This window comes from Aspergillus fumigatus, chromosome 2, assembly GCF_000002655.1.
Source record: "Aspergillus fumigatus Af293 chromosome 2, whole genome shotgun sequence".
NCBI classification, from domain to species: domain Eukaryota; kingdom Fungi; phylum Ascomycota; class Eurotiomycetes; order Eurotiales; family Aspergillaceae; genus Aspergillus; species Aspergillus fumigatus.
Genome location: NC_007195.1, coordinates 2,984,161 through 3,002,555, shown reverse-complemented (window position 1 = coordinate 3,002,555; position 18,395 = coordinate 2,984,161). Strand labels below are relative to the sequence as shown.

At 51.3% G+C, this 18,395-nt stretch overlaps 9 protein-coding genes and 1 non-coding gene across 10 annotated transcripts; 4 read left to right on the top strand and 6 right to left on the bottom strand.

Moving 5' to 3' along the window:
• Nucleotides 1-262: 262 nt before the first annotated feature.
• AFUA_2G11670 (uncharacterized protein) lies at nt 263-2,255 on the top strand (the record flags this gene model as incomplete). The annotated part of the gene is made up of 2 exons (XM_750406.1): nt 263-652; nt 717-2,255. The coding sequence occupies 2 exons, from the start codon at nt 263-265 to the stop codon at nt 2,253-2,255; spliced, it is 1,929 nt and encodes a 642-aa protein (XP_755499.1).
• Nucleotides 2,256-2,514: 259 nt separating this feature from the next.
• AFUA_2G11660 (Rad4 family protein) lies at nt 2,515-5,268 on the bottom strand (the record flags this gene model as incomplete). Its single annotated transcript, XM_750405.1, has 1 exon — nt 2,515-5,268. One exon carries the CDS (start codon nt 5,266-5,268, stop codon nt 2,515-2,517), a length of 2,754 nt encoding a protein of 917 aa, XP_755498.1.
• Nucleotides 5,269-5,396: 128 nt separating this feature from the next.
• On the top strand, nt 5,397-6,145 carry AFUA_2G11650 (CoA-binding protein; the record flags this gene model as incomplete). Its single annotated transcript, XM_750404.1, has 3 exons — nt 5,397-5,402; nt 5,481-5,677; nt 5,755-6,145. The coding sequence occupies 3 exons, from the start codon at nt 5,397-5,399 to the stop codon at nt 6,143-6,145; spliced, it is 594 nt and encodes a 197-aa protein (XP_755497.1).
• A 345-nt stretch (nt 6,146-6,490) lies between these two features.
• On the top strand, nt 6,491-7,666 carry AFUA_2G11640 (uncharacterized protein; the record flags this gene model as incomplete). Its single annotated transcript, XM_750403.1, has 1 exon — nt 6,491-7,666. The coding sequence occupies one exon, from the start codon at nt 6,491-6,493 to the stop codon at nt 7,664-7,666; it is 1,176 nt and encodes a 391-aa protein (XP_755496.1).
• Nucleotides 7,667-8,015: 349 nt separating this feature from the next.
• AFUA_2G11630 (putative pheromone P-factor (Map2)) lies at nt 8,016-8,324 on the bottom strand (the record flags this gene model as incomplete). The annotated part of the gene is made up of 1 exon (XM_750402.1): nt 8,016-8,324. The coding sequence occupies one exon, from the start codon at nt 8,322-8,324 to the stop codon at nt 8,016-8,018; it is 309 nt and encodes a 102-aa protein (XP_755495.1).
• Nucleotides 8,325-9,321: 997 nt separating this feature from the next.
• tR(ACG)1 lies at nt 9,322-9,393 on the bottom strand. Its single transcript has one exon. It is a non-coding gene (tRNA).
• Nucleotides 9,394-9,616: 223 nt separating this feature from the next.
• Nucleotides 9,617-11,957, bottom strand: AFUA_2G11620 (glycoside hydrolase family 13 protein; the record flags this gene model as incomplete). Its single annotated transcript, XM_750401.1, has 10 exons — nt 9,617-9,868; nt 9,920-10,090; nt 10,150-10,249; nt 10,304-10,810; nt 10,864-10,967; nt 11,030-11,145; nt 11,197-11,235; nt 11,296-11,434; nt 11,492-11,627; nt 11,686-11,957. The coding sequence occupies 10 exons, from the start codon at nt 11,955-11,957 to the stop codon at nt 9,617-9,619; spliced, it is 1,836 nt and encodes a 611-aa protein (XP_755494.1).
• Nucleotides 11,958-12,181: 224 nt separating this feature from the next.
• AFUA_2G11610 (alpha-glucosidase) lies at nt 12,182-14,698 on the top strand (the record flags this gene model as incomplete). Its single annotated transcript, XM_750400.3, has 9 exons — nt 12,182-12,835; nt 12,883-13,012; nt 13,075-13,113; nt 13,169-13,284; nt 13,344-13,447; nt 13,500-13,771; nt 13,822-14,050; nt 14,108-14,384; nt 14,447-14,698. The coding sequence occupies exons 1-9, from the start codon at nt 12,287-12,289 to the stop codon at nt 14,696-14,698; spliced, it is 1,968 nt and encodes a 655-aa protein (XP_755493.3). The 5' UTR covers nt 12,182-12,286.
• Nucleotides 14,699-14,720: 22 nt separating this feature from the next.
• On the bottom strand, nt 14,721-16,417 carry AFUA_2G11600 (NAD(P)-dependent oxidoreductase). The gene is made up of 2 exons (XM_750399.2): nt 15,880-16,417; nt 14,721-15,829 (listed from the first exon to the last, which is right to left on the bottom strand). The coding sequence occupies exons 1-2, from the start codon at nt 15,925-15,927 to the stop codon at nt 14,939-14,941; spliced, it is 939 nt and encodes a 312-aa protein (XP_755492.2). The 5' UTR covers nt 15,928-16,417; the 3' UTR covers nt 14,721-14,938.
• Nucleotides 16,418-16,480: 63 nt separating this feature from the next.
• AFUA_2G11590 (glycosyltransferase family 1 protein) lies at nt 16,481-18,180 on the bottom strand (the record flags this gene model as incomplete). The annotated part of the gene is made up of 3 exons (XM_750398.1): nt 16,481-16,889; nt 16,950-17,579; nt 17,630-18,180. The coding sequence occupies 3 exons, from the start codon at nt 18,178-18,180 to the stop codon at nt 16,481-16,483; spliced, it is 1,590 nt and encodes a 529-aa protein (XP_755491.1).
• Between the last annotated feature and the right edge of the window lie 215 nt (nt 18,181-18,395).

Genomic DNA, 18,395 nt, shown 5'->3' with positions numbered 1-18,395 from the left:
ATGACTAGCCATCGGAGACCATTGACGACAAGATACATTAAGATACAGATTCTGATGTGATATAACCAAGCTGGAAGAGTTTTTTCTGGATGATCTGGAATAGCCATGCATTTCTGTGCTTCAAACACGAACGTTGGAGGTCCTGTTTCACGTGATTACACTATGCTATTCATATTGAAGCTCCAGCATCGCTTGAGGATAGGATGACCGGTATTAGCTGCTCGAAAATGAATACTATGTTAAAGTAAATAGTAATTGGCAAATGATGTGCCAACGTATGGCTTGTGCCCCTCAGGTTTTGAGACGACGCCGTAATAGTGGAGTTCTTCATAGTTCTGTGCTAGATCTTCGGACCATGGAATTGGAGGCTTTGTTGACATTATTATTCCCCCCGTATCATCTGCAGGCATCCACCATGCAGTCCTCAAAACAACCTGTCCGGCCCAAATCTCTTAATTGGACTCAGCAATCACACACATGCGTCTTCATTCGCAATTTGAAGCTGCTGCAACTTGACCTTCAGCCCGACTGGCCCGACATTACTGTCAGCTCTCTTTCGCCCTCATCGCAGAACCAGCGCCAGCGTATTAGAGTGGTCGAATGGGCTCTGTATCATCTGGTAGCCCTCTGGGATCCTAAACTTGCTCACGATGTATGTGATTATCTGCATCTATTGTCCAAGAAGCGCATGAATCTGACCAGCTACCGTTGCTTAGAAACTCCGCCCTTTCTACCCTCCGTTGGAGCCGCTACAATCGGTCAATCTTCGTGCCGCTCTATCTCGAGTACTTTCAGATCTGAAGAAGAATGGCGATCTTGGCCGGGAAACTATCTTCCGCAAGTCCATGTTGGACGACTGCAAAGGGGAGAAGGTCGATGAGCTCCTGGCGGTCTTCTCCACCGCCGTCCTGCGCAAGGTCCTGGCTTCGTCGATGGACGGTCTGCCAAATCCTGCCGTGAGATTGTCTATGGCTAAGGGCGTCACTCCGGATGAGTATCAGCTGATGCTGCCGCTGATTCTTGCCCATCGTGTCTCCCTGGCCACAATGGATGGACGTCGGTCCCGGATTATGGACGTTCACAAGAAGTTCTCTCAGCTGCTGGACAGCAAGAAGGCTCAGCTAGACGGTCGTTCTAAAGAGGGTCCGCCTGCTCTTTCCAAGGATGTCGCCAACCTTGATGCACTAGCACGCGAACTGAAAGAGAATTGGATGGGTAGTGAGGAGTGGGCTGATACCCTGCTTCAGGGCGGCGCTCGCAGTAGCAGTGATGCCTTCTTGGAGCTGCCGTTTGGAGCAGCATGGTCCAAGGCAAATGAGACGACCGTGGAAGATCTGACCGTCAGCACGACGCCCGACCTGCTGGTTGACTTGGAGTCCCGCATCGCGCGTCAGCGCAATCGGTTGCAGAAATGGCGCGAGGTCGCTCACTCCATGCGCGAGAAAGATGGAGCTGGCGGCCAGATGTCGGAAAATACAGCAGACAAGGCGCCACTGGCATTCAAGGACCACCAGACTCTCACCGTGGCCAGTATCTCAAAGGCCGTTCGCCAGCCGCTATCTCGAGCTGCTCCCCGACAAGACGACCAGGCCCTTCTACAGTCGATGAATGAAGCTCTTTCCCGCATTGATGGTAAGCCTCGTTCTTCCGGACGAACCGCTCCTCCACTGCGTGTCCCTGCCATGGAGCCGACCACCACAATACCCTCCGACGCTGAATCAGCAAAACCCTCGATTTCACAGTACTCCAGACCTTCCTACTGTAAAGAATTGAATGAAAACGAGGCAGTCCCTTCACCGGACAATCAATCAGCTGGAACAAGCTCGCCTGCCGTTCAAATCACGCCTGACCCTGATAGTGAACCCAAACTCGACCCCCGCCTCAACACATTCACCCTCGTCGAACGCACCCGCAAATCCATGTCGCTGCTTCCGCCACCAAGCAGCCGACCCCCACAGCAACCCCGTCGCTCGCGCAAGTCGCGTGTCTCCCTTCCCGTCAACCAGTTCGAAACACCAGAGAAACTGCCGCAGACTCGGGCGTCGACCCCGCGGGATGAGCTGTTCGAGGAGGAGGCAGACTACAATAGCGTTTTCAAGTCACGGCCACGCGTCGCACTTAGTCCCATTGCCTCGCCGGCGGTGCATGTAGCGCCGGTGGAGGTCTCCGATCCGGATGCAGATGTGGACTCCGTGGGGGACCTTGAGGAAATGGACCTGACGGCTTCCCCGTCTGCTCGTGGGAGGAGGATATGATGCCTCCCATTTATTTGGTGAAATTTACATTGTCCAGACCTAGTCTCCGCTGGTGGTGTGCATATACTCCGTGGATGTATACAAGGTTGTCTCGCGGAATGTAGATCATTAGTTCATTCGTGTTCATCGTATGATAGAGTAATTGTACATAAGTCATTCTGTGGATCTATCCCAGAGTCCCGCCCAGTGCCACGTATCCCCAAGCAATCTTTTTTATCTGCATAAACGCCTGACCATACTCGCCTGAAATTCATTGTGATTATTTGCCCCTTGTCCTTTGACCCGAATTCCGAGTGCGCCTGCGCCTCGAGGGTGGCTCATAATCGGAAGCAGATACTGACGGCTCGGTCTCTTCAGAATCCGATATCTGCTGTGGAGACGAGAGATCGCCGGGTCCGTCGGAGCTGATGCTAACGGCATCGTAGCCGGTGCCCTCCTCACCCTCGTCCTGGCTCAGAGCTTCAGTTTGCTGCACGGGCGGATGAGCCTGGCGTGGGTGGTGATCCTCAACGACCAGGTCGCCGTCGTCGCCATCGTCATCACCAGGAAGAAGGAAGCCACCGCCACGGTCGGCAGGTTCCCCATGCCAGTCATGCAAGGCCTCCGGAACAGCGGGTGGACGGGCTTGACTTCGTGCCTGTCGGCTTGCGAACGGGTTATGAGATTCGCGCTCCATGTCTCCGTCTTCGGCTCCGTACTCCTCGCGAACGCGCTCCGCGATGCGCAGCCCAAAGAGGAATTTGCGCCATGTCTGGAGGATGCGTTTCTCAGCCTTGAGTTGCTCCTTTTTCCGTTTCTCGGCGTCTTCGGCGCGCCAGGCGTCCTTGACAAGATCTTCGTTCTCGGAGGCTACAACCACGCCCTGGATGACGGGGACGGCCATCTTGGACCCGAACTCGAAGCCGGTGACGGCTTCCGCGTAGTCGATGCCAAGCTCCTTGCAGATGCGTACGGTGCCTGGCCACGGAATGTGGACGGCACCGCGGGGTACCATGCTGGGTACGAAGCAATCGATATTGCCGTATTCGTTTTTGGGGATGATGCCGTCCCGGATTGGTGGTGGTATTATGTATTCGGTCTGGTACTTGGCATATAGGCCTTGTTTGGGCTTTTCGCCCGTTTCGCGCTCCATCTCGTCGACTTCGCGCTTCCGGAGAAGGGTGACGGCCCGGATTGGCACCAGTTTCAGCGGGGCTTCCCCCATCTTGATCCGGCGCCCTTCCTTGTGCCAGCTCTCAGCGGACAGGCATTTGAGGACATCTGCTCGCCGGTAGACCTTCTCCTCTTTGGCCTTGTCGCCCTTGCCGCTCACAAACGTGCGGACAGGCTGGGCGCCAGGTCGAAGGGCTTCCTCGCGGCGCAAAAATCGCTCCAGGACGAATTCCGTCGACGAACGAAGGCTCTGCAGCGTGTCCCCTTCCTTGACCTGTTTCTTCTCGGGTTGGTTAGGGCGTAGGTCTGTAGTGTCTTCGATCTCATCGACTTTCGTGCGATTTTCCTCAGAGCGCTCATACACCCGCAAAATGGTTCGAAACCAGTCATACTCGAAAAACTTTCTCTTCCGGCCAGGAACAGGAATTTTCTCTACTGGTATGCGATAGCCCTTGGTCTTGCCTGGCCAGGTTCGACGGCGGAGATAGCGTGTCGTAACATCCTTAGCAGTCTTGTCGGAAGAGTACGCAACAACGTAACATATGACCTGCTTGGCCTTCTCAGCTTTGGCCCCACGAGGCTCAAACGCAGCCTGCAGCTCTGGAGTTGTTGCCACAGGGTTTGACAGTATCAAAGGATCGACAGGGATTATCTCGTGAGTGACGGGTGAGGCTACCTCAGTCCAATAGATGGGAAAGGGAAGGTCCTTGTCGTATTTTCTGGGATTGTACTTATGGGCGGGATCGCTCTCTGAGTCAGTGCTGTCGGACTCTAGACCAACTATAGGCTCAGACCCCCCATTTTCCTCCACGGGCCCTTCATCCACTTTGGGTCTCGGCGTGTAGGCCTCCGCTTTGGTCCAGCCAAATCCAAGGGGCTGAAGATTGGCGACCAGACGGGCTTCCATACCTAGAGCGCGGACCAGCGCGGTGAACAGCTGAGCCCCGAGATCTCGAGAGCCCTCCATTCGCTCTGCTGCAGACCGGAACTCTTCTATATCGCGTATTCGCTCCCCATGTCTCTCAGGATCGTGTCCGTCTTTTTGGAAAGAAGATATTTCGGCTTCCAGGCGAGCCATCGGCCGATAGCCACCCTTTCGTAGTCCCGGCACGGTAATCTTGAATTGCTTTCTCCAGTAAGCGGCCAGGATTCTAAGCAATGAGATGATCGGATCCCCACGACTCATATCCGGCTTCCCAGGCTCTACGCGTGATGAGCCTTCACTCCAATCCCGATCTGATTTCCGAGTTTTGCCTTTCTTTTTCTTGGATTTTATCTCCGGCTCCTTCTCGGGAGGGTCGAGACCGGAGGCGATGCGCCATCTCTTGACCTCCTTATGAATCCCAGCAGGAATCTTTTGGCGTAAGATCTCATGGACTTTGGTATCGTTTGCCCAGGCGTTGCGCACGGCGTTGTGGTAGAGTAGAAATTGGACGTGTAGACAATGCGTGGCGATGCGGATCTGGCGCTCAATCTTGGATGGACCTTTCTTCCCATCTGCGATATCAGCCAAATGTACCTCATTCTTGTCCAATGTCAATTCGAGATCTTGCACAGCGGGAGCCGGCGTCGAGATCGACGTAGAGGTGAGTTTGGAGTCTATCGCGTCCTCCCAATCCACCTCGTCATCGTCGTCGGACTCAGACTCGGATTCGGAGCCATCGGAAGCTTGTTTCTTCTGTTTCTGAAGGTCCCTTTTCGCAAGTGGTTCGTCGTCAAAGCTAGGCGCATCACTCAAGGATGACTCGGAGTCAGAGTCTTCATCAAAGTCTGCAATCTCCACGATGGGGGTGGCATTCTGACGCTTGGCCGTGGGCGGATCCTCGGAAGAGACACGTTTACGGGGAACGAAGGGCGGCATGCGAGGGAGCCGTGAAGATTAAGGCTGCAAAATGGCGAAATGTCAACAAGAGATGATGAAATTGGCTCGGAACTATCGAAGGAAAGATAAAGGAACGGCGTGGCGACGGGTGGAACAACCGAGGATGAATGACGGTAGGAAACCCATGAAAGATCTCCACATTCCCCAAGTGGAGCCATATTCATCATTTCGATAGATGATAACTGGTATAGATTCGATCTCTTGGACTCCAAATCATCGCTCACATATATCTTGAAATACTCCGTACGAAACCTCAGTCACCCCTGCATCAGTGCCTAGTTTTGTCGCCAACGCGTAATCTTCATGGACGCCGTCAAACGATTCTTCTCTTCCCCGCGCTTTGCGGTTGCTGGAGCCAGCAACGATGCGAACAAGTTCGGCTACAAGAGTGAGTTATCAGTGAAGACCGCATGGCATACGAGTCTTCAAGCTATCAAGGTTCCATCATTGAATCGCTGACATTAGAATACTGATAGTACTTGCTTGGTATCATCAACACTCTCTGCCCGTCACTCCCTTGAATCCTCGAGCACCACAGATCGATCTCCCCTCCAAGTCTTACCAGACTGTCCCTTCGCCTGGCGCTCTGCCTTCTCCCTCTCAAACTTCGCTGTCGGTTGTCACTCCTCCTGCGGTAACGCTGCCTCTGCTTCAGGAGGCTCATTCGGTCGGGATCCCGGCGGTCTGGTTGCAGCCGGGGACCTTTGACGATGCCGTGTTGGAATATGCCCGAGAACACTTTGAAGCAGCGATTGCAGGAGATGGAGGACGAGGCCACGAAGGCTGGTGTGTGTTGGTGGATGGAGAAGAAGGATTGGACGCTGCTGGAGTGCAGTGGACGAGTCAAAAACTGTGAACATCTATGATCATCGCCAAGCTGATGCATATACACTGTGAATGACGACATGTGAATTGATCTGTAGGGAGCGGTGATTGTTGTAGAAACAAAGAAAAAAAAAAAAAAAAAATAATGATGGATCCATCAATCCAACATCATCGCTGCTTCGTAGATATCATATGGTGACCAAAAAGAAGAGTGGTCTATGCGTCTCTCCCAGCCATCTTCATACTTCTTTTCTCTCCCGCCTCATCAGATTTCTCTCTCCCAGCACACTAAGTACTTGTCCACATCATCATCGCCAATATCATTTGTTCTTCTAGAGTTAGTCTAGTTTCTCCTCTAGAAGAGGTATCTAGAGATATGCCAGACTTCTTTCTCGATTCTCCCGTCCCTCCCAAACTCGATCTGGCTGCCGCTCCTTCTCAACTATTTCAAGTCCCTCAAACTCCGTCAGCCTCGTCCTCGCTCTATCGCTCCATCTCCCTCCCCAGCCGCAAGCGATCTCGCTTTGAATCCGGGGAAAGGCGTTCTTTCTATGACTCTCCCGTCGATCTCGCCAGCCCCGCTCCTTTGGTCAACACCGACTATCATCTCGCCGGCGGGGAAGAGTACAATTATCAGCAACAGCCGTATTACCATCAGCAGTTCTCCCGCGGGCCCTGGCTTGTACGCCGCGAGAATCCTGCAGAGATCGACTACCGTCCCAGTCGCTATCGAGATCATCCTCTTCCGGCTCCTCTGGATGTCAGCATCGAGTCCTTGACCCCCAGTGAGGCCTGTGGACCCAGTCGCAAACGCAATCGTCGGGATTCCAATCTGCCATCCAGCCCCACACGACTTACCCATGATGAGAAGAACAGCAGCTCCTCGCAATCTGAGCCCCTCAGCTGGAGCCGGGCGGTCTTCAATGTCGTTGGCAAAGTGTGGGAGTTCTGCTGGTCGGGTGCTTTCCGAGGCTTCTACGCCGGAGGTGGTCGGGGATACAGTATGGGAGCCGATTCTGGTTTGAGAGCCCAACCTGATGAAAACTGGGAGGCACCAGTGTCAACTGAAAAGGAGAACTACATGGCATCTAACGATGTCACCCATCAGCGAGACGGATCATTTCCTGTCCCTGGCCGGTTTCCGAAGGATGAAATTCAACAGAATTGGGTCATGGTTCATGAAGATACTCAGGATGGTTTCTTGCAGGTGGGCAGCCCATCCCCTGTAACTGCTCGACGTGTGAGTCGTCGGCACGGAGTCATCCCATCACATACTCGTCGCAGATCAGGCGTGACAATGCCTCGGTCCGGGAAAAGGATCATGCCATCAACCCCAACCAGATCGCAATTTTCATCCCCAGCAAAGCCGCGGGAGAGTCCTGTTTCAGTGGAAACGCAGCGCTACATGGCTCGGATGCGCCGCATGGAGCGCGAAGAAGACGCTAGTTTGCAACGGCTCAACGAGCAGCTGCAGGCGATGATTAAGGAAGGGAAACAAGCCTTGGGAACTCGCGTTGAGGTGGACGATCTAGATCTAGACGAGGATTATTGATCTTTCTCGGAATGCGCTCACAACTCAAGACACTCTTTCTATATTGATACCCCTAAGCGTTCATTTACCTTTCAAATTTTGCACGATTACTATCAGATGACCACTGTTCTGTTGCGGTACCTCATTCCTTTCGTTGTTGTTTTGCGGTCAAGCGGCCTGTTTAAGTCGGACCTACAGCCCAGAGAACTTCAGAGTCCCTCCCTCGCTTCTGCTCAGCGGTTGTACTTTTGAGGCATTTTTACGAGTGTATGAACGTTAACGAAAAGAATGACATGATATGATCTGACCATTGGCTTTTTTTCTAATTCACATCGATCCCGCAGTCTCAATTGCGGTAGTGATCATCCCGTCACGACGGCAGGGGAGCAAGTGTTGGAGGGTTAGCGAGTGCGTCTCCGACAGGCTCAACCAGACCAGAAAACTTGAAAGATTTGAAAATCTCTGGATTCAGCAGGAGATTGCTGAGCGTGGGGGACTCTATCCGGGGCTTGTTGTTGTTCAAGTGAGAGGGAGTGTTCTTCGCCCCGATCTGCCAGTTTTGAACTATCAGTAAGGACCGAGCCGCTGCTTCTGATATACAGGGTAGACTGACGGGAATAGGTGCTGCTGCCACCATGGCCACGAGCAGGGTAATGATTACAGTGGATGACTTGACCATCTTGCTTGTGCTTCTGTTAGTCTAGCCTAGGTCAGTTGAGTCGCAGGTATGAAGCTGCGATGCGACTTACTGTTTTCGATATTGCACGTACTGTCGAAGACTGAACGGAAGTGCGTAACGGGCCAGTGAATGTTTTATGGTCTCCACGAGATTTATGACTTGTAGGAGCTGTTAATACCTGACGCGACGAGCCATCGCGTTTGTTACCCTAAATCATGGCTACATTCCAGGAGCCGGATCATTATGCATCACTTCCTTATCTAACGCTGGCCCCTATAGTGAAGTTTCTGCTGATCAAGGGACATCACGGTCCTGCCTGATTGACACAGATCTAATTTACCAACATCTAAAATGGCTGTCTCGCAAGCAGCCTTCACGACACCGTCTGTCTCATGCGCACTACACGACCTCGTAAGTGCGAAAGTTTACTATCTCTCCTCCTGTGCTTGGTGTCTTGCATTCTCAATGTAAGGGATGGAATGTATCACTCATTGGCAAGGGTCGAATCAGAAACCGTACGAAAGGGATGGGGAGTCTTGGTACCTATAGTGTCAATGGCTTGGGGTAAAACACATGAAGGTGGCTTAAGGCTTGTGTTCGATGTGGATCAAACAAGAGCGCCACGGCAGTAAGGTGCATCAATATGCCTAGAATCCCTTCGGTTGGAGGCAAGATTATGTGCCATGCCGATTCTCCGAGCGCCATATAGATCCATCGTGACATGGAGTCTAAAGCAGCTCAGCAGGTAGTGTAACGATGAACTGGTTCGATGCTCAGTATCAGTCCCAGACGACTGCCAAACGATGATTTGATCCACGTTTTCCTGGACCAAGGGTCGAAAGCTAAGGATGCAGGCTTCTTATAGCAACTGACTTGAACCTTTCTCGATCACACCAGACAAAAAAAGGAGAAAGCCATTAGTGAAAATAAATTAAATGAATGCGAGGAAAGGAAGAGAAAGAGGAGCACGGAGTCAAGGGAATCTGACAAAAAAAAATGACCTACGCAGGATTCGAACCTGCAATCTCTTGATCCGTAGTCAAGCGCCTTACCATTGGGCCAGCAGGCCATCTGATGACAATATATGTCATTTTTAGTATATTAGTTCAGAAAACTTCAACAAGTTCTATGCATTGCCATTTGCCCTAAATGCATCTACATGTGTGAACACATCGAGCAGATGGTAATGACCCAAGGAATGAAGGTCAGCGGCCCGAGTCTCGTTTCCATTGTTAGATAAGCATACTAGACCCAAGGCACGTCTAATTAAAGCATATATCTAATTCATGTAGCTATAATTGGTACAGACGCCCTTCAAATGGCCTCAGAAAGATGAGGTCTGGAGTAGAACTTGCTTCGCAAGTCATGTGGTTCGACATGAGTAGCCTGGATGTTGACAAGTCCACGTCGTGATTTACATAGTTCCACGAGGAGGCGCAGCCGGAGAAGTTGAGCACGACAAGATAGCATTTGTGTTTGGATGTTCGCTTGTAGGCCCAGATGATGGGGTTTTCTACGTCCAAGCATTCGTATGACCCGTAGTACTAAAGCCAAGTCAGTATCAGAGGATACGCTTGGCGCTCAAAAGGTGTGCTTGCCAGAGTCGGGTTTGCCTTTCTCATGGTGATCAGGGAGCGATAGAATGACCAGACCGACTCAGGACTGTGTCTCTGGCTGGCGTGGCACCATTCTCCGCCATGATCAAAGGCAGGAAGCCACGGTTTGGCTTTCGGGTCTGTGAATCCCCCATGGGGATCCTCAGTCCACTAATAAAAATTTCTATCAGGGATATGACGCTCAAAGTGAAGTGAATGCTGCGTCTTACCGGAATGGGTATCCGAGTATTATCACGACCTTTCTGTATGATGGCCTTTTTGGCCAACTCGAGCTTATGTGGTGCTTCGCTTCCTGCCTCTTCGCAAGCTCTTCGTTATGTGAGTAATCGGACAATGTGCCTGGCCAGAATAAGTGATACGTACGCCTTCCAATACTGGATCGTCTCAATGTCTTGATTCATATCTTCCGAAAAGAGTCCCGGGTTGATCATCCCTAGCTCCTGCCCCTGGAAGATGAGGTTTGTGCCCTGAAGCGTGAACTGCCATAAAGCTAGCAATTTAGCACACAGGGCCCGAAATCGCGGACTGTTGGTAGTGAACCTGGAGATGCCTCTTGGCTGATCGTGATTCTCCATCCAGACTGTGTTCCATCCCCCATTTTTGACCAATGTTTCTTGCCACTCGTTGATAATTCGTTTCAATTCGGGGAGCTCCCATTCCCGCAGCATCCACTTGTCGCCATCGTGGCAGTCGAGCTCTACATGCTGGAATTGAATGACTAGGTTTAGTTCGGGACGAGCATTGAATCGCGATGTATACCGAACAGCTTCAGGAGCGGAGACGCCGCAGGACATCTCTGCTAAGGTCATGCAGTCATAATGAGAGAACACTTCCTCGTGCATTTCCTGCAAGTACTCATGAATATGAGGTCTTTGGAAAGCATGTCAGCCTTGCAGCCCCAACTTGCGGTGGAGTAATCATACCCGTTTGCAAACAAGTAATTTGCCGGCTGCCATATTGAACCTTCTTTGGAGATGGGAGCATCTGGAAAGGATGATGTCTTTGAAACCAAGTTCATCGTGTCGAGCTTCGCCAGTGCAACGAGTCGTCAGTCACGAAGACTACAGTAAGGCAAACACAACTGCTCACCCGGAATCCGTCCACTCCCTTATCTAACCAGAACCTCAACACACTGTACAGTTCTTTTCGTACTTCCTCACAATCCCAATTCAGATCAGGCTGGTTTTTGCCAAAAATGTGTAGGTCTTGATCCTCCGTCAGCCCCAGATTCAGCATTAGAATGACGAAGTACGCACAGAACTCGCCTGCCAGCTCGTCCCACTCCCAAACAGAACCTGCGCCAGACATAGTGAGCTTTAAAGACGAGGGATGAACATGAAAGCTTCGGGACATACCAGTAAATGTACTCTCCCAATTATTTGGAGGTATACGATTGCCAAACTCATCTAGCTTCCCTTCGCTCCAGAAATACCAGTCTCGCTTACCTAGCCTGGGATCTTTTCGTGCGCGTCGAGAGGTTTGGAACCATTCGTGCTTGGATGAATACTAGTCAGTACGCCATTATTAGCTTATCATCCATCATGGACTCACCTCAGTTGCAGTGTGATTGAGAGCGATGTCCAAGATCAACCTGAGTCCTCTTCGATGTGTTTCCTCTATCAGGAGTTCCATGTCCTGCATTGTTCCAAAAACTGGATTAACCTTTCGATAGTCACTAATGTCGTACCTTCAATCTTCTCGTCAGTCTCTTGATAGAACGCTTAATGTCCAGCTCGTTTTGTTACCCCATGTCTCGCATTGGTGATTCATAAATAGGTGAAATCCAGATCACGTCAATACCAAGCGCGACGAAATAGTCGAGGCGATTAACTATTCCGCGAAGGTCCCCTTTGCCATCTCCATCAGTGTCTTGAAAGCTCTGAATTAATACCTGATAAATGGTTGCTTTCTGCCACCAACGCAGCTTGTCGAGACTGTCTGACTCGTGACATTCTGTTGATGCATCAGGGCTCTGCGCCCTGTCTGTGTTGATCGGATGAAATTCTGAGCTAGACATAAAGGAGACGTCTTCTCTGCGCTTGCGCTTCCATGCTACAGGACGGAGCGATGCACGAACGTTACAAATTCCAAAATCAGTGCATATCTGGTGAGAGGTGGTATCTTTTCCGCGGCTTTGTTTTCCAGTCAACTTCTAACGGCCTTGTTGAGGTCATAGGATGGTCACTTTGTCCGACGGATATCTATTCCATGGGATGTCCTTCCTACGGCTCGGAAATACATCATCAATGATAATGGCACCATCAAATAAACCATCTTGAGAGGGAAATACTGCCCCATCTGCATAAATGACTACTTATTCTTCCATGTCTATCGCTCCGGCCAAGTATGTTTCAACTGAGACGATTTTATTTTCAGAGAGCCTTCCGCTGTAGGTTGCGAAGCTTGCCTCCCACTTCTGTCAGACCATCTAAGTCAGATCAAAAATACTACCAGCCTCCAATAAGTTCTCTCATTACATACAAACCTTTTTCGACAACCGCAAAAATGCCAGATCCAACGACTCGGAACAAGTCCGTGACGGCGTCCGGCACGTTCAAGCCGCAAATTCTCGATATGGATCGAGAATGGTGGCGAGAGATCATCATCTATGAGATCTACGTGCAGTCGTTTCAGGATAGCAACAATGATGGTATTGGTGATCTTCGCGGCATCGTCCAGCGGCTCGACTATCTGAAAGACCTTGGGGCGGATATGCTGTGGTTGACACCAATCTATGAATCACCCCTCGAAGATCAAGGCTACGACATTGCAAATTACAAGGGTATCAATCCAATATATGGGACCATGAAAGACTGGGAAGACCTTGCTGCAGAAATTCATAGGAGAGGAATGAAGATAATGATGGACATGGTGTTCAACCACACCAGCTCTCAGGTGAGCGGATCTAATGCCGAAACATCATTATGCTAATAGTTGGCCAGCATGCATGGTTCTTAGAGTCAAAGAAAAGCCGAGACAACCCGAAGAGAGACTGGTACTTCTGGAGAAGGGGAAAGATAGGCACAAATGGAGAGCGCTTACCTCCTAACAATTGGGAAAGTCTTTTTGGAGGTTAGCAAATCTCTCTATTCAGCCAGCCAAGCAATGCACTAACATACTCATGCATCACATAGGTCCGGCATGGAAGTATGATGAGCATACAGACGAATGGTGTAAGACTTCCAGACATAGGGTTTACCCAAATGATAGAAGGCTCATCAATAACAGATATGCATCTGTTCTCGCCATCTCAGCCAGACCTGAACTGGGACAATCCTGAGGTGCGGAATGCAGTTTTCGACGTTATTGATTTCTGGGGACAAAAAGGAACAGACGGCTTCCGGGTATATCAGCCATGACCCCTGAATAGAGATGTTTCTTACGATACCTATTTTTGTCCTAGTTTGATGTTATAAACCTTGTCTCCAAGACACCTGGTCTTCCGGATGCACCCATTGTGAACCCCGATAAGTACGAGCAACCTGCCGTGCCATTATTCACGAACGGGTAAGCCTGCCAGGGAAGGTAACTCGAAGTACTGGGCTCTGACAAGATCCAGTCCCAATATCCACACATATATGCATGAGATGAATCGCAAGGTGCTGAGCAAATACACCAATTGCACAGTTGGTGAAATGCCGTGTGGTGTGGACGAATACGAGTCCAGTCAGTATGTGGCCAAGGAGCGTCAGGAGCTCTCTATGGTCTTCCAGTTTCACCATATGGATCTGGATGGTGAAAATGGAGACAAATGGAAGCCTCGCAAGTGGGAACTCTGGGAATTTGAGAAAGTGTTCAGGATTTGGCAGCAGCATATGCTGGGCAACAACGGTAGGTGACCGCTCATTCTATTCTTGGGAAGCAAGAGCTGAGAGACCCAGGATGGAATTCTCTGTATCTTGAAAATCATGACCAATCCCGGTGTGTGTCACGATTTGGCAACCCTGATCCGCGATACAGAGCCGTGTCAGCCAAGATGTTGGCTACAATTCAGCTCTCTCTAAGAGGAACCCCTTTTATCTATCAGGGCCAGGAATTGGGCACCCCACATCCCCAGAACTGGAAGATTGAAGATTATAACGATGTTGAGACGCATGGATACTACAACGCGTAGGCGATTCTTGGCCAATCTCCCCTTGGTTTATTATTTACTGACGCATTTTACAGTCAGTACAAAGCTCGCAAAGAAAAAGATCCCTCCAAGGAGCCTGACATGTCCGATGTGATGGATGTCATTCGCCTCAAAGGACGGGACAATGCGCGTAGCCCTATCATGTGGAATAATGCGCCCAATGCAGGGTTCACTTCCCCAGATGCCAAACCTTGGCTCCGAATGAACGATGAATATGCCAATATCAACGTCCAGGCTCAGACTCGTGATCCCGACTCGGTCCTGAACTACTACAAGAAGCTGTTGCATATCCGCAAACAGCATCCGCTGATGGTATGATTAATCAAAATGATGAAAGATGAGCTAGCCAAGCATGCTGACTGGAGGTTCCAAAGTGGTACGGAGTCTATATTCCTATCAATGCGAGTGACCCCAAGGTCTTCTCTTTCCTGCGGACTCAAGGGCCGTGGCGCACCTTGATCTTCTGCAACTGGGCGGCGGAAGAGTCCGATTTCGAAATTCCCGAAGAGATTGACATTGACTTGGCTGTCATGCTCATCGCCAACTACCATGTGGATGAATATCAGCTGCAGCAGAAGGTCCGACTCAGGCCATATGAGGCCCGTATCTACTCCCTTCGTAACTGAACAGGTAAACGATGTTTTTCAGAAAGGATAGATCCAGGAAGTTCATTGTGCATTGCTGAGATTGCAACAGACTGCTTATCACTAGCTACAGAACTTCTCTCCTGTCTTAGCCGCCTTGCAGCTAACATATATACAATTGTTATATTCTTCATTGACGTAGTCTAAACAGAACAAACTTTCATCATCCAATTCGATCGTGGGTTCAGTAATTCTGATCTGTAGCGCATATATTTCCAAAACTCACTGCTGATTCTCAAACGGCAACCCCGACTCCTTCCGAATAGCTCCATAGACACCCGCGATATCCCCCTTTTCCCCCTTCTCAGCCTTGACCTCCTGCAGATACGCATCCGTGATCTCAACACTACGCAGCCGCATCCCAGCCGCCTCAGCCAAGCTGGCCGCATGCCGCAGGTCCTTGCGCGCCAAGTCCACCGCGAAGAGCGGCTCCTCACGCTTGTAGTAGTCGCCCGTACACATTCGGTCCGCGTATTTCGCGAACATGCCTCCAACCAACCCATGCACCCACTGCTGGTAAACATCAGCTCCGAGTCCGAACTTCTCCGCCGCCACGAGCCCCTCTGCAATCGACTCGACCGTGTTGAGGATGAGCGTGTTACCCAGGATTTTGAGGGTGCTGGCGCGGCCGACGTCGTGGCCGCTCATGTCGATTGTGGCGCGGGCGGTGACGCCCTCGAAGAACGGCCTGATGCGGTCGATGGCGGCTGCATCGCCGGCGGGCACGACGACCAGCTGACCTGCGTCTGCGAAGACAGGCGCGCCGAAAACGGGACAGGCGATGAAGGAGGCGCCGCGCGGCGTTAGGGCGGCGTGGGTTCGGCGGGAGGTGTCCGGGTGGACGGTTGAGCAGTCGACGAAGACCTTGGAGGCGAGGTTGAGGGAGGAGTCGGCGAGAATGGTGGAGATGATCTGGTCAAGGGCGGGATCGTCAGCGACACAGATGAAGATGATAGAGGCATCCTTGACGGCTTCGGGGATGGTGGAGGCGACGGTGACGGGGGCCTGGGTTGAGCCGAGGGATTCTGCGAATGCGGAGGCTTTGGCGACGGTGCGGTTGTAGAGGGTGAGAGAGGACTGGGGGCCTTTTTGAGCGATGTTCTTGCTCATTCCCTGGCTTGTGTCAGCTTGATGGTCGGGTGGGGGACAATTGGAAGATATACCCGTCCGATGTTTCCGAGGCCAATAAAGGCTACGCTTTCACCAGCCATTTTCACAGGTACACTAGGAGGAAGTGATGTACAGCAGCACTGAAGTAAAGAAAAAGAAGGAGAAAAAAAGGAAACTGTCTGAAGATGGCAGTGCTAGGAGTCTTCTCTTTTATTGTATGGGAATGAAAACAACTGCGGGGGCAGAGTAGATGGTGCGGGGAGAACACAGTGTAGACAAGCCGGTATCGGCAAGAAGATGACTTCAATTGACACTCTACCGTCTCTACGTGAGGCCAAAGGTGAGGAGGGGAGAATCATTCCATTAAACTACCGAGGTGCGTAAGGCACATTTCTCTGTGCGTCCTCTCTGACCCAAACAAACACTGTCCTCCGATTTCTCCCCAGGCCGTTAACGGCTTTCCGTCCTGCCCGCGCGGACCGCACGTTCCCTTCTGTTCTGAATCTCAACACCACCAGACCACAATCTCAACTCAGCAACAGACCGACCTCTCTCTAGATCGAATACACTGACTTCTAACCGACCCCTGCTTCGCCACAACGTTGTGGGGGTCGGTTAGAAGTCAGGGAACCATGCACAGCTGAATAGCTTCCTCTAGTACAGGGCGTTCAGAGTTCCCAGCGCGATCTCCTGTTCTGGGGTTCTCTCCTCGTTTCCGACTGTCAGCTGTTGCACGTTGACCTCTCCTGTCTGGTCTTTCTGGGGCTTATCCTTCTTGTCTTCGTCTTTCTTCTGAGCCTTGATCACCTCAATAATTCTCTCGCAAGCGACGACGCGTCCTTCCTGAGGACCCAACTGGGCGGCAAGTGTCTTTGCGTTGGCAAAGATTCTGGGACTGTCATTGCTGGTCAAGACACGAATCAGAGCGCGTCCCAAATGCTTCCCATTGATAGCTGGAGCGGTCTTTCTGTTGGCCCAGAGACCAATTTTCAGCCACTCAACGCGAGCAGCGAACTCGTAGGTGTCGAACCAAGTGGGAAGGATGACCTGCGGAACGCCAGCTCTGCGAGGTCATCGTTAGTCGAAGTTGCAAAGACGGAAGGGTTGTCTCGCCCAGACTCACCTGACTGCCTCGTGGAAGGAATTGGAACCACCGTGATGAATGAGGCATTCGATGTGGCCGCTCATCAAGAGAGACATGGGCTCAACGCGCAGCCAGTCAGTGATACGCACGCGTCTATCTGCGATAGCGCCGCGAATGCTCTCGAAGGCCTTGTCCTCAACGTTAATCTCCGGATTCCACTTGAGCTTCCAAATGACCTGGGTTTCGGGCCGCCTCTCGAGCAGCAGGGCTATGCCTTCAGCGAACTGTCTGGCCGTGGCATTATTGAACACGACATGAGAGCCAAAGTTGGCGAGGACAGTGGGAGCGCGACGGACAAACCTGGCCAGATCCGCATTCTCTGTTTCCAACGCGTCCCAAGGACGGACGATGGGGCCACAAAGGGTGAAGTTACTGGGAACGCGGCGAGAGAACTCGTACTCTTTCTTGGAGGGGACCAGGAATGGGGTTTTGTCACCGGAGCGGGAGATCATACCGGGGGTCTTGCCGCTGAGTTCGTTCTCGTTACGGTATCTCTTCAGCTCCTTTAGCTCCGATGAATTGTGGATAGCCAGTCCGAGCCCCAGAACCAGAATGGTGTTGGGTATGACCTGATACAACGGCAAAGGGTACAGGTATCCAGAGCAGAGTCTAATTAAGTGAGTCACCACAAGAAGTCGCTGCAAGAGGGAGCTACTCACGCGGGAAATTTCCAGAAGTTCGCGAGTCTTGGCTGACAGTGGTCTTTGAGAGTATTGGGACTCAGGACAAGATACGGCAACTTCAGCTTGAGGCACGCATCGATGGCCGGAGCAAACAATGGGTCAACCACAACCACGACTGGCTGGATATCCTGGATGACGGAAAAGCACTGAAAGTACACCGCCATGTATTCGCTTCCGTTCCAAGGAGCAAGAGCGTTGATCAGCACAGACTTGTACGCGTTCATGGCGCCCCTCAGTCCGACACGATGATTGTTGAAAGTACGTTGGTTACCGACCTTCTGGATGTACGCGTCTTTCATCGACAGTCCACACAGCGGATGGAAAGTAGCTTCCTGCTGAGCGGATGCGAGGCTTTTGGCGCGTGCATTCACCTTCGTGACAGTAGGGCCAAGCACCGGGAAGGAGGCGATATGCACCTCATACTCGGGACGCAGGAGGAATTCATGAGTGACAGCCAGACAAACAGAAGACTGTCCCAACTCACTGTTAGTGAGGAAGAGAACTTTGACTTTTTCGCCTTCGTCCATCTTGACTGCAATGAATGTGATGAGATTGAACGAAACAAACGAGACGTGACGAATTGATCGTGAACAATGATACAGTGCACTTAAAGCTAAGCGACCAGCGACGAGAGTATGAGATACTGGATGATTGCAGAAGAACGTGATGTTGATGAGAGAAGGAGAAGAGAAAGGAAAGTGAAAATTGTGTTCGTGCCTGTGTTGATAAAGAGGTGAACGAC

Coding starts and splice junctions, on each gene's coding strand:
- AFUA_2G11600 (XM_750399.2), bottom strand. CDS start 15,927: ATGGCTGGTGAAAGCGTAGCCTTTATTGGCCTCGGAAACATCGGACGG. Junction 15,830..15,879: donor GCCTCGGAAACATCGGACGG/GTATATCTTCCA, acceptor GACACAAGCCAG/GGAATGAGCAAGAACATCGC.